The following is a 17,732-nucleotide window of genomic DNA, read 5'->3' on the forward strand; positions in this document are numbered from 1 at the left end:
CACACCCAACCCCCGCCCCCACACCCAGCCCCCGCCCTCTCCCACCAACACCCAACCCCCCCTCTCTCCCCACACCCAACCCCCCCTCTCCCCCACACCCAGCCCCCCCTCTCTCCCCCACACCCAGCCCCCCCTCTCTCCCCCACACCCAGCCCCCCCTCTCTCCCCCCACACCCCAGCCCCCCCCTTCCCCTCCCCCCACCACCCAGCCCCCTCTCTCCCCCCCCCACACCCAGCCCCCTCTCTCCCCCCCCCACACCCAGCCCCCGCCCTCTCCCCCCCCACACCCAGCCCCTGCCCTCTTCCCCCCCCCCACACCCAGCCCCCGCCTCCCCCGCCCCCCTCTCCCCACACCCAGCCCCCCCTCTCCCCCCCTACACCCAGCCCCCGCCCTCTTCCCCCCTACACCCAGCCCCCGCCCTCTCCCCCCTACACCCAGCCCCCGCCCTCTCCCCCTACACCCAGCCCCCGCCCTCTCCCCCCTACACCCAGCCCCCGCCCTCTCCCCCCTACACCCAGCCCCCGCCCTCTCCCCCCTACACCCAGCCCCCGCCCTCTCCCCCCTACACCCAGCCCCCGCCCTCTTCCCCCCTACACCCAGCCCCCGCCCTCTCCCCCCTACACCCAGCCCCCGCCCTCTCCCCCCTACACCCAGCCTCCACTCTCTCCCCCCTACACCCAGCCCCCGCCCTCTCCCCCCACACGCAGCCGCCCCCACCCTCTCCCCCCACACGCAGCCGCCTCTCGCCCCCACTCCCAGCCCCACCCCCCCCTAACGCCAAGCACTGTTCCCCAACAGAAGATAAATTTTGACTTTACCTCCTCCGCCAATTGCAGCATCCTCCGTGTGCTCTCCAGGGACTGTGAATAGAGCAACAGAAATTGTCACACAGCGGGCACCACGCACTAACCAACGTCCCAGCACTCACCAGGCACGACAGGTCACAGCTCCGTAACTTCACTGCTGGACACGGCACTGTATGTTTGGCAGTCAGCCCCCTTCAGAAATTGAAAAAAACCCGTGGCGTCTGGAACGGCCAAGTAGGAGCAGCCCGTGCCAGATCAAGCACTCGGGGAGCGCCCTGTGGAGCCCACCTGACCCCAGCACATTTGTAGAGAGCAGCAAATTATTTGGGGTGGAGGCCATTGATCAGAGCTGGTTAACTGTCTCGCCCAAGGCGCAGATTGATCTCAGCCGGGAAAGCAGTATTCATCATCAGTCCCTTGGAATCGAGGAAAACTTACTTACACTTTTAAAATGAGTCCTTAGGTGGCTGAACAGTCCAATACGAGAGCCACAGACCCTGTCACAGGTGGGACAGATAGTCGTTGAGGGAAGGGGTGGGTGGGACAGGTTTGCCGCACGCTCCTTCCGCTGCCTGCGCTTGATTTCTGCATGCTCTCGCGATGAGACTCGAGGTGTTCAGCACCCTCCCGGATGCACTTCCTCCATTTAGGGCGGTCTCTGCCAGGAACTCCCAAGTGTCAGTGGGGATGTTGCACTTTATCAGGGAGGCTTTGAGGGTGTCCTTGTAACGTTTCCTCTGCCCACCTTTGGCTCGTTTGCCGTTTAGGAGTTCCGAGTAGAGCGCTTGCTTTGGGAGTCTCGTGTCAGGCATGCGAACTATGTGGCCTGACCAGCGGAGCTGATCAAATGTGGTCAGTGCTGCAATGCTGGGGATGTTGGCCTGGTTGAGGATGCCAACATTAGTCCTCCCAGGGGATTTGTAGAATCTTGCAGAGACATCGTTGGTGGTATTTCTCCAGCAACTTGAAGTGTCTACTTACTGTACATGGTCCATGTTTCCGAGCAGTAGAGATACTAAAACAGGCCCCAGCGCCAATCAGGGCAATGAGGGGCACCCACTCTCTATTCAGTGACTCCTGTTGGAAAGCAAGGGATTGCAGATGTTGGACGAGGATAGAATTGGGCTCAGCTGTGATGATTGGCTACCATTCACTGTCTGTTGGGGTACTGGAGGGAGTCAAGACCCCCCACCCCCCCCTCCCCCAGCCTTGGAGGGTCCCACAGAGGTAGAAAATTAAAGGAAAAACAAATAAAAGCCCTACTGCTGTTTAAAATGACATCCTCGTCCTATCTAACTCTTCCGCGGTCTGCTTTCAACTCCAACCCCCACCCCCCCTCCCCCAGGCAGGGACTCACCTCATCTGTCACTTGGTTGGCTCTGTATGTTATATCCTCAGAAGACATGTCTGCCATGGTGATTGGCCCCAAACCTGTAAAAGAGAGATGCAAGGGTGAAAACAAAACCAAAAGTACTTCATCCCGATTCTTGGGGGTTATAAGAACATAATAGAAGCAGTAGTAGGCCATTTAAGATCATGGCTGATCTTCTACCTCAACTCCCATCATCATAGGCAGTCCCTTGAAATCGAGGAAGACTTGCTTCCACTCCTGAAGTGAGTTCTTTGGTAGCTGAACAGTCCAATACGAGAACCACAGACCTTGTCACAGGTGGGACAGATAGTCGTTGAGGGAAAGGGTGGGTGGGACTGGTTTGGCGCACGCTCTTTCCGCTGCCTGTGCTTGGTTTCTGCTTGCTCTCGGCATTGAGACTCGAGGTGCTCAGCGCCCTCTCGGATGCACTTCCTCCACTTAGGGCGGTCTTTGGCCAGGGACCCCCAGGTGTCAGTGGGGATGTTGCACTTTATCAGGGAGGCTTTGAGGGTGTCCTTGTAACGTTTCCGCTGCCTACCTTTGGCTCGTTTGCTGTGAGGGAGCTCAGAGTACAGCGTTTGCTTTGGAAATCTCGTGTCTGGCATGCGGACAATGTGGCCTGCCCAGTGGAGCTGATCGAGTGTGGTCAGTGCTTCAATGCTGGGGATATTGGCTTGAATGAGGACACTGATGTTGGTGCGCCTGTCCTCCCAGGGGATTTGTAGGATCTTGCGGAGACATCATTGGTGGTATTGCTCCAGCAACGTGAGGTGTCTACTGTACATGGTCCATGTCTGAGCCATACAGGAGGGCGGGTATTACTACAACTCCACATCCCTGCCCGTTCCCCATAACCCTCGACTTCCCTATCGTTCAAAATTCTGTCTATCCCCACCTTAAATATATTCAATGCCTCAGCTCTCCAGGGTAGAGAATGCCAAAGATTCACGACTCTTAGAAGAAATTCCTCCTCATCTCCATCTTAAATGGGCGACCTCTTATTCTGACACTTCTCTCAATACTCCTGGGAAGTGCCTTGGGTTATTTCACTATGTTCAAGGCGCTATATAAATACAAGTTGTTGTTTTTGTAGTTCTAGATTCCCCCACGAAGGAAAACATCCTCTCAGCAGCCAACCTGTCGAGTCCCCTCAGAATCTTATACGCGTCAATAAGATCACCTCTCAGTCTTTTAAACGCCAATGACAACCCCTTCATCTCACGAATCAACCTAATAAGCAAGTATTATTTCTACCAAGCATTAATGTAATGGGTTTGACTAGAGCGCTAACTTTGATCCATGCTGAATTGTTGACCATGTCTTAGCAGAAGTTTTGGAATAAACTAAAATGGCTTAGAGTTAAAACTAGCGCTCGTTTGAGCACTTACAATCTAGAAACATTTCAACGCCCTCTATTATAAAGCTTCATGCTACAGCTACTAAAATGTTACAGGCCTGATGTGGCTTCCGGGACGCGCGAATCGTTCCACGTGTAGTAACTGTGAGAGGGATGCTCACCGAACCTCGCTTAAATGGAATGCACCTGCCGTGGACACTATTTCCTTCAGCTGTCTGCTCGCTGCACGATTCCAAGAGCTCCGAATTGTTCTGCCGTGCACTTCGTGGGACACCCTGGAAATGATCAAATAGGAATTCCAAATGGCAGTACCGACTGATAGCCCCGGGGAGACAGACAGTGTTACACAGGAACAGACCTGGCAGCATATACACACGCACGTTACAGGTGGCTGGCATACGACACACACTTTCTGGCTTTACAGAATGTCGAAACTGCTCTGGCTCGAGGCCTAGGTGTGGCTGCAAGTTACGCAAGTGAAGGAGTAATGAAGTTACATAGAATTTAGAGTTTACAGCACAGCAACAGGCCAGTCGGCCCAACAGGTCTACGCCGGAGCTTATGCTTCACACGAGCCGCCTCCCACTCTTTTTCATCTCACCCCCATCAACAACAACAACATGTATTTATATAGCGCCTTTAACGTAGTGAAATGTCCCAAAGCGCTTCACAGGAGTATTATGCGATAAAGGTTTGACAGTGAGCCGCGTAAGCAGAAATTAGCGCAGGCAACCAAAAGCTTGGTCATCAAAGGCTTGGTCAAAGAGGTAGGTTTTAAAGGAGCGTCTTGAAGGATGAAAGAGAGGTAGAGAGATGGAGAGGTTTAGGGAGGGAGTTGCAGAGCCTGGAGCCTAGGCAACAGAAGGCAGATGGTGGAACGATTATAATCAGGGATGCTCAGGAGGGCAGAATTAGAGGAGCGCAGACATCTCGGGGGGTTGTGGGGCTGGAGATTATAGAGATAGGGAGGGGCGTGGGCCATGGCAACCAGAATAACCTTTTATTCCTTTCTCCCTTATGTACTTATCTAGCTTATGCTAGTCGCCTCAACCACTCCATGGTAGTGCGTTCCACATTCTCACCACTCTCTGGGTAAAGAGGTTTCCTTATTGGATTTATTTGTGACCATCTTATATTCATGGCATTCCTAGAAAGGTCCTCGACCGGAAAGGTGCCCAGATGCTGCCTGACCTGCTGAGTATTTACAGCATTTCCTGTTTTTAATTTGTATTCATGTTTTGGACTCCGACACAAATGCAAACATTTCCTCTACAATTTTAAAGATCGCCATCAGGTCACCCCCCCAGGCTTCTCTTTTCGAGAGAAGAGCCCCAGCCGGTTCAGCATTTTTATAGTATGACCAGAATTGTATACCAAGCACATACTCCAAACGTGTGGTCTAACCACGGTTCTACACAAGTTTAACACAACTTCCCTGCTTTTCAATTTTAACCCCTTAGTGCCTGAAAAAGGCCATGTTAACCTGCGTCACTACTTTTACTGATTTGTGTATCTGTACCTCTGTGTAACTGGAGTCGAGACTCATGACGAACACAGTTCCTGATAGCTCTCGACCTGCCCGCAGCTTGTGACCGGCACAGGGGTGCACAATCTGCACCTCAGCCAAGTGGCGATTCCTCATGCGAGATTTTAAACAGGAAGTGTGGGCAGACTATTCGACTGCATGGGGCATTGTGGCAACCTGGAAACGGTCCTCATTCAACAACTTGAATTTAGATAGCACCTTTTATAGCGCTCCTCAACCGCCACACGCACGCACTTCCAAGTAGGCATCACCATCACTAAAACAAACATACACTGTGATATCAACCTGAAACTAAGGACAGGTATCTTACAGCAACCAATATACTCTGTGCACCTGGTGTTCCTTTACAACACCACACCCTCATTCACTAGTGATCCTATTTTATTACTTAAAAACTACCTTTTCTAACTATTGGCTTTTCCTTGAATGTTGCGCTCAAAATGAAGCTCAAGGCCATACATTTTCCACTTCAGATACAGTGTCAGCATCAGAACTGCCCAGGGCAGATTCAGCACAAATTAGATAGAGTAATGCTCCCCTAAACACTCCCAGGGCAGGTACAGCACGGTTAGATACAGAGTAAAGCTCCCTCTACACTGTCCCATCAAACGCTCTCGAGGAAGAGAAGGAGGGGTGAGAAAGAGGGGGAAAGAAAGCAGAGAGGTAGAGGTAAAGAGAGGCAGAGACAGGTTTTAAGTGTAGGACACGATCAAAGCTGAAAAGGGTTGGCGAGAACAGAATTAGTGATCAGCTGATTTTAAGCTCGAGTTTTGAAATCTGTAGTGTGCAGTAAATCCCAGTGTCTGGAATCATTTGGGTGTAGGGAGGAGCAAGAGGTATAGTACAGTCTATTGGTGTCAGCCGTGGCTCAGTGGTAAGACTCCCATCTCAGAATCAGAAGGCTGGTTTGTGCTACAGACACTTGAGCACAAAGACTGACACTCTAGTGCAGTGCTGAAGGAGTGCTGCACTGTCAAACGTGTCGTCTTTCAGATCAGACATTAAACAGAGGCCCCATCTCATCTGCCCTCTCAGATGGGTGTAAAAGATTACATGGCACTATTGTAGAAGCGCAGAGGAATTCTTCCTAGAGTGATCAATATTTAGGCCTCAACTAACATCACGTGGTCATTATCACACTGGTGTTTGTGGGACCTTGCTGTGCACAAATTGGCTTTCTTTCATTTTATTTACAGCTTATGAACAAAGGAGGCAATTCAGAGGAGCAGCAACTATGGCAGCATTGCTAAAAGATGCCGAGAGTTTAGTCAGGGGCTAGAGTTGAGAGAAGGATCACCTACCAGTTAACACACTCTATCTCGTGGCTCGGGCTGTAGGAGGATCACTCCAGGAGCTGGATGCAAGTTATGAATGACCTAGTGGTTAATCAGGAGTTCAGAGCCGTTGGGGGCAAAGTGTTCAGTACCTCTGCAAGCTCTCAGAAGCAGCATTAGCAATGGCAATTATCTGTATGTCCGGGGGAAGATAGCAAGGCCAATAGAGGAAACAGAACAGTGGGTGGAGTCAAAAGCAAGAGGCTGTTTACACTAGAGAGAGACACAAATAAAATTCATTTTTGAGAATTGAAGTGAGGTTTTTCGCCGCCATATCACTGTGGGGGAGGGGATTGGAGCGCGGCAGGTTTACACACGGTATCCATTACAAATGTGCACATAGGAATTTACAATGGACAATACGAATAAGAACAGAATGTATTCCTTGAAACTGGGCACTAAATGATATCTGTACATCCTGCTCCCACACTTAACCCCACTTCACTTACAAAAGTTCACAGGCGATTGACCGGTATTGAAAGGACTGCCCATGATGATGTCTCTCTCTGCCTCTCTGCCTCCCTATGTGTGTGTTTCTCTCTGTGTGCGTCTCTTAGCTATCTTAGATCTGGTCCTGTGTAATGAGACAGGAAAAATAAACGATCTCCTAGTAAAAGATCCTCTCGGAATGAGTGATCACAGTATGGTTGAATTTGTAATACAGATTGAGGGTGAGGAAGTAGTGTCTCAAACGAGCATACTATGCTTAAACAAAGGGGACTACAGTGGGATGGGGGCAGAGTTGGCTAAAGTAGACTGGAAACACAGACTAAACGGTGGCACAATTGAGGAACAGTGGAGGACTTTTAAGGAGCTCTTTCATAGTGCTCAATAAAAATATATTCCAATGAAAAAGGGCGGTAAGTGAAGGGATAACTAGCCGTGGATAACCAGGGAAATTGAGAGTATCAAATTAAAAACCAATGCGTATAAGGTGGCCAAGGTTAGTGGGAAAATAGTAGATTGGGAAAATTTAAAAACGACAAAGAATGACTAAGAAAGCAATAAAGAAAGGAAAGATAGATTACGAAGGTAAACTTGCGCAAAACATAAAAACGGATAGTAAAAGCTTTTACAGATATATAAAATGGAAAAGAGTGACTAAAGTAAATGTTGGTCCCTTAGAAGATGAGAAGGGGGATTTAATAATGGGAAATGTGGAAATGGCTGAGACCTTAAACAATTATTTTGCTTCGGTCTTCACAGTGGAAGACACAAAAACCATGCCAAAAATTGCTGGTCACAGGAATGTGGGAAGGGAGGACCTGGAGACAATCACTATCACTAGGGGGGGGTAGTGCTGGACAGGCTAATGGGACTCAAGGTAGACAAGTCCCCTGGTCCTGATGAAATGCATCCCAGGGTATTAAAAGAGATGGCGGAAGTTATAGCAGATGCATTCGTTATAATCTACCAAAAGTCTCTGGACTCTGGGGAGGTACCAGCAGATTGGAAAGCAGCTAATGTAACGCCTCTGTTTAAAAAAGGGGGCAGACAAAAGGCAGGTAACTATAGGCCGGTTAGTTTAACATCTGTAGTGGGGAAAATGCTTGAAACTATCATTCAGGAAGAAATAGCGGGACATCTAGACAGGAATAGTGCAATCAAGCAGACGCAGCATGGATTCATGAAGGAGAAATCATGTTTAACTAATTTACTGGAATTCTTTGAGGATATAACGAGCATGGTGGATAGAGGTGTACCGATGGATGTGGTGTATTTAGATTTTCAAAAGGCATTCGATAAGGTGCCACACAAAAGGTTACTGCAGAAGATAAAGATACACGGGGTCAGTGGAAATGTATTAGCATGGATCAAGAATTGGCTGGCTAACAGAAAGCAGAGAGTCGGGATAAATGGGTCCTTTTCGGGTTGGAAATCGGTGGCTAGTGGTGTGCCACAGGGATCGGTGCTGGGACCACAACTGTTTACAATATACATAGATGACCTGGAAGAGGGGACAGAGTGTAGTGTAACAAAATTTGCAGATGACTCAAAGATTAGTGGGAAAGCGGGTTGTGTAAAGGACACAGAGGCTGCAAAGAGATTTAGATAGGTTAAGCGAATGGGCTAAAGTCTGGCAGATGGAATACAATGTCGGAAAGTGTGAGGTCATCCACCTTGGGAAAAAAAACAAAAAAAGGGAATACTATTTGAATGGGGAGAAATTACAACATGCTGCAGTGCAGAGGGACCTGGGGGTACTTGTGCATGAATCCCAAAAAGTTAGTTTGCAGGTAATCAGGAAGGCGAATGGAATGTTGGTCTTCATTGCAAGAGGGATGGAGTACAAAAGCAAGGAGGTTCTTCTGCAACTGCATAGGGTATTGGTGAGGCCGCACCTGGAGTACTGCGTGCAGTTTTGGTCGCCTAACTTAAGGAAGGATATACTGGCTTTGGAGGGGGTACAGAGACGATTCACTAGGCTGATTCCGGAGATGAGGGGGTTACCTTATGATGATAGATTGAGTAGACTGGGTCTTTACTCGTTGGAGTTCAGAAGGATGAGGGGTGATCTTATGGAAACATTTAAAATAATGAAAGGGATAGACAAGATAGAGGCAGAGAGGTTGTTTCCACTGGTCGGGGAGACTAGAACTAGGGGGCACAGCCTCAAAATACGGGGGAGCCAATTTAAAACCGAGTTGAGAAGGAATTTATTCTACCAGAGGGTTGTGAATCTGTGGAATTCTCTGCCCAAGGAAGCAGTTGAGGCTAGCTCATTGAATGTATTCAAGTCACAGATAGATAGATTTTTAATTAATAAGGGAATTAAGGGTTACGGGGAGCGGGCGGGTAAGTGGAGCCGAGTCCACGGCCAGATCAGCCATGATCTTGTTGAATGGCGGAGCAGGCTAGAGGCATAGATGGCCTACTCCTGTTCCTAATTCTTATGTTATGTTCTCTAAAAGTGAGTTCTCAGGTGACTGAACAGTCCAATATGGGAATTACAGTCTCTCTCACAGGTGGGACAGATAGCCGTTGAGGGAAGGGGTGGGTGGGACTGGTTTGCCGCACGCTCCTTCCGCTGCCTGCGCTTGATTTCTGCATGCTCTCAGCGATGAGACTCGAGGTGCTCAACGCCCTCCCAGATGCTCTTCCTCCACTTAGGGTGGTCTCGGGCCAGGGACTCCAAAGTTGTCGGTGAGGATGTTGCACTTTATCAGGGAGTCTTTGAGGGTGTCCTTGAAACGTTTCCTCTGCCCACCTTTGGCTCGCTTGCTGTGTAGCAGTTCCGAGTAGAGCGCTTGCTTTAGGAGTCTGGTGTCGGGCATGCGAACAATGTGGCCCACCCAACAGAGCTGGTCAAGTGTGATCAGTGTTTCGATGCTGGGGATGTTGGTCTGATCGAGAACACTGACGTTGGTGCATCTGTCCTCCCAGGAGATTTGCAGGATCTTGCGGAGGCAGCGCTGCTGTAGAGAGAGAGAGAGAGAGAGAGAGAGAGAGAGAGAGAGAGAGAGGAGAGAGAGAGAGAGAGAGAGAGAGAGAGAGACACAGACAGAAAAATACCAAAGACACAGACAGGGAGGCACCCAACTTGTAATTATAATAGCGCCTTTAATGTAATAAACCTTCACAGCAACGTCATAAAATGTGACGCTGAGCCACATTAGGAGATATTCGGGCAGATGACTAAAAGAGAGAGAGAGAGAGAGAGAGACACACACACGTCTCTGCGTGCTCTCTCCCTTTACATTGTACCCTTTCAGGCGGCGAGATCTGAGCCACACCATTTACACTAAACAGTCTCACACCATCAGCAGCAGCATCCAGTTGAACATAGATGCACAGATGTTTAAAACCACAGACCATGTTGGCCATCTTGCCTTTGCTGACTCTTCTAGAGTGATACAGAGCTAACCACACTCTACTCTGCTCTGCTCTCCCCCAGGGTTCTGTATCTTTCCGCAACGTGCAGACATTTTAAATTCACATTCCGTAACTTCTTCTCCAAGCTGTGTGTCAGCCGTGGCTCAGTGGTAGTGTGCTCGCCTCTGTGTCAGAAGGTTGTGGGTTCAAATCCCACTCCAGACACTTGAGCACATAATGTGGGCTGACACTCCCAGTGCAGTACTGAGGGAGTGCTGTCATTTGGGTGTGTGTGCGTCTCTCTCTCTTTTCTGGGCTCAGTGCGTAGCATCCTCGGGCGAGTCAGAAGGTTGTGGGTTCAAGTCCAGAGACTTGAGCACAAAATCTAGGCTGACACTCCAGTGCAGTGCTGAGGAAGTGCTGCACTGTCAGAGGTGCCGTCTTTCGGATGAGATGTTAAACCGAGGCCCTATCTGCTCAGGTGGACGTAAAAGATCCCAAGGCACTATTTCGAAGAGGAGCAGGGGGAGTTATCCTCGGTGTCCTGGGCCAATATTTATCCCACAATCATAACAAAAAAACAGATTATCTGGTCATTATCTGTTTGTTTGTGGGAGCTTGCTGTGCGCAAATTGGCTGCCACATTGCCCACATTACAACAGTGACTACACTTCAAAAAAAAAAGTATATAATTGGATGTAAAGCACTTTGGGAAGCTCAGTGGTCGTGAAAGGTGCTATATAAATGGAATTCTTTCTTGATGTCTGAGCAGAGCAGTTACAGAAGTGACCTGGACCGGTGGTCACCACACTGCGTCTCTGGGTCAGCAGTGGAGCGACCAAGTGGCTCACAGCTGCTCCCCACCCGCTCTGTGGGGTGAGCAGCAGCTGTTTGCTGGTGACATAAAGGCCCATAAATCAATTAGCAATGTCACAAGAGCAAAGTCCGAGGGAGTAACTGCTCAGGACTTGGGATAGGCACACACAGAATCAGGGAAGGAACTCAGAACTGTCAGGCTGCTACTGAGCAGTCAATACTTGCTGCAGGTTTCACCAGGGGGGTGGGGGGGTGGAGAGGAAGATGGGGCAGGCCATATCCTTCGTACTTTGTGGAGCAAAAAATAATAAAAGACTTGCATTTATATAGCAGCTTTCACGACCACCGGACGTCTCAAAGCGCTTTACAGCCAATGAAGTACTTTTGGAGTGTAGTCACTGTTGTAATGTGGGAAACGCGGCAGCCAATTTGCACACAGCAAGCTCCCACAAACAGCAATGTGATAATGACCAGATAATCTGTTTTTTTGATTAAGGAATAAATATTGGCCAGGACACCGGGGAGAACTCCCTTGCTCTTCTTCCAAATAGTGCCATGGGATCTTTTATGTCAACCTGAGAGCAGAAAGGGCCTCAGTTTAACGTCTCATCTGAAAGACGGCACCTCCGACAGTGCAGCGCTCCCTCAGCACTGCACTGGGAGTGTCAGCCTAGATTTACGTGCTCAAGTCCCTGAAGTGGGACTTGAACCCACAACCTTTTGACTCTGGGGAGAGTGTGCTGCCCACTGAGCCACAGCAGACACTCTGGGTCAGCAGTGGAGTGACCAAGTGGCTCACAGCTCTCCCCCCACCCCATACCCCATTTAGGGTTTTGCTGCACATGCCACAAGGAGGAAATTTTCCCTGGGTGATCTTAAACAGATCGCACCAGAATAGTTATACAAGTGTAACACACCCAATTCCAAACACTTACTCCCCAGGATATCCCTAAAGCAGGCTCAACACTCTGCTACTGTGCAGCCAGCTTCATTTCTTTCTCTTCAGTATTGGACACTTCTCAGATAGTCAGGGCTTCACAAAGTCCCCAGGCCATTGCTGCATCTTCCTGATGAGAACTGAGTGTCAGCTATAACTTAGTGGGGAGCACTTTCATTACTGAGTCCGAAGGTTGTGAGTTCAAGTCCTACTCCAGAGTTTTGAGCACAGAATCCTCGCTGACGCTCCAGTGCAGAGCCACTATTTTGAAGAGCAGGGGTGTTCTCCCTGGTATCCTGGCCAATATTTATCCCTCAACTAACACCACTAAGATTATCTGGCTGTGATCTCAGCTGTTTGTGGGAGCATGCTGTGCTAAATTGGCTGCCATGTTTCCTAGCATTAGCTGTGGCTCAGTGAGTAGCACTCTCACCTGAGTCAAAGGTTTTGGTTCAAATCCCACTCCAGGGACTTGAGCACATAAATGTAGGCTGACACTCCCAGTGCAGTGCTGAGGGAGTGCTGCACTGTTGGAGGTGCCATCTTTCAGATGAGACATTAAACCGAGGCCCTGTCTGCTCTCTCAGGTGGACATAAAAGATCCCATGGCACTATTTCGAAGAAGAGCAGAGGAGTTATCCCCGGTGTCCTGGCCAATATTTATCCCTCAATCTACGTAACAAAAAAAATTATCTGGTCATTATCACATTGCTGTTTGTGGGAGCTTGCTGTGCACAAATTGGCTGTCGCATTTCCCACATTACAATTACTACACTTCAAAAGTACTTCATTGGCTGTAAAGCGATTTGGGACAGCCCAAGTCTCTCCAGATTCAAGCTATTTAGCTCTTATTGTAAGAGAAAAATTTGGCATTAGGGGTACCAGTGGGACAAGGGTTAAAGTGCTGGTTCCTGCACTGGCCCATAACCTCTCTTCAGCCTTGTACCAAGGCTCCAGAAGTTATCAATTTAATAATATTCCGACAGGATACGATGTGAGAACCTAAACAGACATTGATAAGACCTTGCGAAGAGGCTCGAGGCGGACTCTCAGACAACAAGGAGGATCAGGAAAGAGAATGCGCACAGCTAAACGCGATACTCCTAGAATAAGCACCAGGGTTATCATGGAATGATAAATGGGGGGAATGAGAATGTGTAAAGAAGGGTTGCGAAGGTGGTAGATGGATAGAGAATGTGGCAAAAGGATGGAGATAGGGAATCATGGGAAAATAGCTAAAGAAATGTCAAGATGCAGATAACTGCAGAATCAACAGAAAAAAAGGGGTTACCAAGAGTTGAAGTTGAGGTTAGACATGGGTCATGAGAAAGCCGCAAGGCAGCACAAAGAAAGAAAGCAATCCTCGATAGGAAGGGAAAAGTAATAGCTTCTACTGATAAGGAGGAAGGGAAACTAATTGGGTTCTTTACTGATAAGGGAACAGTGTGTAGCAAAGCTATAACTAACCTGACCAGGCACCAGCCCTAACTGGGAGACTTTCTTGCCTGCCATTGGACGTACTCGGGGGGGGGGGGGGGGGGGGCAGAAAGGGATTGGATAGACCAAGTGCTAATCAAATGTGTTCTGTTTTGAAAATGTATAACTGTTGTTATGTCGCGCTGAAAAAGGGCTTGTCCAGAGGAAGGTAAACAGGCTCTGATTGAGAGTGTCCCTTTGTCTTGACAAGTCCCGGCCCGAGAATCTTCAATAAAGGTCTTTTACAGAAAAGGCAAAGAGGTGTTTGCGTGTCAGTGTATTCGCTGAAACAGATTGAGGGAAAAAGAGTCCGTATTAACATTATTTCCAAGAGTCTTGGAGAGATCAGCAAAGCCCAATGCAGACAATGGGAATCTAGTAACCTTAAGCCAGAGATGGGGGAGGAGGCCGGTACAGAGGATAGGAAGTTTGCCGGTGATTTTGAAGATAAAATAAGGAGGGTTAATGTAGAGTTGAGTGATTTCTAGAATGTGTTCATTGTAAATTGAATAGTTAGACCTTTACAGCCAGTGTTTTGAACAGCAACATTACTGCCATGAGTATTGGAATGGTTGGGTTTGAACTACTACTTGATAACCTGCACTGCTGTTTGGGTTCGCTTACATTTAGTCAATCAGACATTTTGTTAGAAACTTAACGAATAGGTGGTTATTGGAGCTGATCATATTCCCCAATTCTCCACAGTAACATGTGTTAGTGAAGCCACACACCAGGTGAGACACCACAGTTGCGCACAAGCCAATTTTATAAGCTTAAACTATTCGCTGAACGCTGTTGAACTTGAATTCTGCTGATTCAGATTGAAATCGTGCACCAAAAATAAAACACTTCCTGATATAGATAGATACACAAAGGGTAGATTGACGGTTCTCTCTTTGAGACACAGCGTCAGGAGGCTTGCGTTGTGTCGAGTACCAACACTTAATAGGAGCCAAGCCAAAACACACAAAATTCATGTGATGCGAGGTACGTGTGCTGCATGCCGAATTTTGCTGAGATTGCTCTCAGTGTCAGTGACATCATGACCATGATGGAAACTTGGTTGAGGGGCAATGACACCTTATCCTCTCCGTCTGGCTATACCTTCCAGCATTTGCCCTGCCCAGACCGCCGTGGTGGGGGTGTGACTCTCATCACCAAATCACACCTTGGTCTGTCCCCCTACTCCTCTGGCACTTTCGCCTCCTTTGAGCAGCTCGCCTTATTCCACCCCTCACATTTAAAATTCTCGTTCTCGACTGCCCACCCACCAAACAACTTCTCATTCTCGATGATTTCAACCTCCATCTCAATTCATCATGCTCTCTCTCCTGAGTTCACTAGCCTCCTATCCTCCCTTAATCTCTCCCCCTCGACCTTGTCTTCTCTCGTGGCCATCATGTTAATTGCAGATAAGGCCATCTCTGACCATTTCCTCGTATCGCTCTCCACCCACATCCACTTCCCCCACCCAACCCTACTTTCTTCTGTGTCCGTCCCTGGAAAAAACTCTCCCGACTCTCTTACAGCTGCACTTATCAACTCCCAACTGTCCAGCCTTTGTCCCTCCATTCACCACGATATTACTGCAGCTACTGATCTGTTCAATCACACCCTCACTACCACCTTTGATGCCCTCGTCCCTGTTAAAATCATTACTCTCTCTCACCCTGGCCATTCCCCCTGGTACAGCCCTCATCTTCGCTCTCAAGTCCAAGGGATGCAGACTTGAACAGATATGGCGGACAACAGGTTTAACCATTCACCGCCAGATCTGGCTGGACCACATAAAGCATTATTGGGTCCGGTTCTCGTCCCCAAAATCGCTCACTATTCCAGGATCATTCTGGGATGTAAAGATAAACCCCGGCTTCTATTCTCCACTGCTAACCGTCTTTTTAAACCCCTCTCCCCAATCTCCACCCTCACTTCCGACAAAAAAATGAATAGGCAGGTGCAAGTAATCAGGAAGGCAAATAGAATGTTGGCCTTTATTGCAAGGGGGATGGAGTATAAACGCAGAGAAGTCCTGCTACAACTGTACAGGGTATTGGTGAGACCACACCTAGAGTACTGCGTAGTTTTGATCTCCGTATTGAAGGAGGGATATATTTGCATTGGAGGTAGTTCAGAGAAGGTTCACTAGGTTGATTCCTGAGATGAAGGAAGAAAGGTTGAGCCTATACTCATTGGAGTTTAGAAGAATGAGATGTAATCTTATTGAAACGTATAAGATTCTGAGAGGATGTTTCCCCTTGTGGGGAATCTAGAATGAGGGGCCATCGTTTCAGAATAAGGGGTCGCCCATTTAAAACAGAGATGAAGAGGAATTTCTTCTCTGAGGGTTGTAAATCTTTGGAATTCTCTACCCCACAGAGTTGTTGAGGTTGGGTCATTGAATATATTTAAAGGTGGAGATAGACACACTATTGAACAATAGGGGAGTCAAAGGTTATGGAGAACAGACAGGAAAGTGGAGTTGAGGCTAAAATCAGATCAACCATGAGCTTATTAAATGGTGGATCAGGCTTGAGGGGCCAAATGGCCTATTCTTGCTCCTATTTCTTCTGTTCTTAGAAGTGTGAGGAGCTCATGAACTTCTACATCTCTAAGATTGAGACCATCCATTTGGCTGACCCTGCCTCTTCCCTTCCTTCCCCTTAGCCAAACCTCCTCTAAGGTCCCCCTGCCCTAGCCCTGACCTCACATCTCTCTCCAGTTTCTCTCCAATCTCCCCTCATGACCTTTCCGAGTCCATGTGACCCACTTCCTGCTCCCTTGACCCTATTCCCACCAAATTGTTGACCACCCAACTTCCTTTTCTGGCTCCCATGTTAGCCGACATTGTTAACGGTTCTCTCTCCCTCAGGTACTGTCCCCCTCTCCCTCAAATCTGCTGTCATCACCCCTCTCCTCAAAAAACCAACCCTCGAACCCTCCGTCCTTGCAAACTACCACCCCATCTCCAACCTCCCTTTCCAAAGTCCTTGAACGTGTTGTCACCTCCCAAATCCTTGTCCATCCGCAATTCCATGTTTGATTCCCCCCCACAATCTGGTTTCCCCGCCTGCCACAGGAGCGAAACGGCTCTCATCAAAGTCACAAATTACATCCTTTGTGACCCTGACAAAGGCAAACTATCCCTCCTCGTCCTTCTCGACCGAGCGCAGCCTTTGACACGTTTGACCAGTCTATCCTTCTCTAACATCTCTCCACGGTCATCCAGTTGGGTGGGCCTGGTTCCATTCTTATCTAATCGTAACCAGAGAATCACCTACACCTTCTCTTCCCACCCCCGCATTATTACCTCTGGTGTCCCCCAAGGATCTATCCTTGGCCCCTCCTATTTCTCATTTACATGTTGCCCCTTGGTGACATCATCCAGAAACAGCGTCAGTTTCCACATGTACGCTGATGACACCCAGCTCTACCTCACCCCCACTTCTCTCAAACCCTCCACGGTCTCTAAATTGTCAGACTGCCCAACATCCAGTTCTGGATGAGCAGAAATTTTCTCCAGTTGAATATTGGGAAGCCATTATTTTCGGTCCCCCCCACAAACTCCGTTCCCTAGTCACCAACTCCATCCCTCTCCAACTTCTGTCTGAGGCTGAACCAGACTTTTCGTAACCTTGGTGTCATATCTGACCCTGAAATCAGCTTTTGACCACATATCCGCAGCATAACTAAGACCGCCTAGTTCCACCTTGGTAACATCGCCCGTCTCCAGCCTTGCATCAGCTTATCTGCTGCGGAAACCCTCATCATGCCTTTATTACCTCTGGACTTGACTATTCCAACGCACTCCTGGCTGGTTTCCCACATTCTACCATACGTAAACTAGAGATGATCCAAAACTCGCTGCCTGTGTCCTTATTCGCACCAAGTCCCGCTCACCCATCACCCCTGTGCTCGCTGACATACACTGGCTTCCTGTCACACAATGCCTCGATTTCAAAATTCTCATCATTGTTTTCAAATCGCTTCATGACCTCGCCCCTCCCTATCTCTAATCTCCTCCAGCTCCACCCACCGCCCCCTCCCGCCCAAGATGTCTGTGCTCCTCAAATTCTGCCCTTTTAATCTCTGATTATAATCGATCAACCATCGGTGGGCCTGCCCTGTGTTGCCTTTGCCCCAAGCTCGAATTACCTGTCTAAACTGCCTCTCTTTCCTCCTTCAAGACGCTTCTCAAAATCTACCTCTTTGACCAAGCTTTTGGTCACCTGCCCTAATTTCTCCTTATGTAGCTTGGTGGCAATTTTTTTCGTCTC

General features: G+C 48.6%; 1 protein-coding gene across 4 annotated transcripts in view; it reads right to left on the bottom strand.

Moving 5' to 3' along the window:
- Positions 1-17,732, bottom strand: part of LOC139263117 (synaptosomal-associated protein 23-like) — a 37,449-nt gene that overhangs the window by 14,821 nt on the left and 4,896 nt on the right. For 2 of the 4 annotated variants that reach the window (XM_070878679.1, XM_070878680.1), the window contains exons 2-4: positions 3,698-3,811; positions 2,165-2,238; positions 820-861 (exon numbers count right to left, since the gene is read on the bottom strand). In XM_070878679.1, coding sequence (XP_070734780.1) covers positions 820-861; positions 2,165-2,221 — 99 coding nt within the window. In that variant the 5' untranslated portion in view covers positions 2,222-2,238; positions 3,698-3,811. The remainder of the gene's footprint in view (positions 1-819; positions 862-2,164; positions 2,239-3,697; positions 3,812-17,732) is intronic. The other 2 variants (XM_070878678.1, XM_070878681.1) reach the window with 1 other exon arrangement.

The sequence above is a fragment of the Pristiophorus japonicus genome, chromosome 4 (genome assembly GCF_044704955.1).
Source record: "Pristiophorus japonicus isolate sPriJap1 chromosome 4, sPriJap1.hap1, whole genome shotgun sequence".
Classification (NCBI taxonomy): Eukaryota; Metazoa; Chordata; class Chondrichthyes; family Pristiophoridae; genus Pristiophorus; species Pristiophorus japonicus.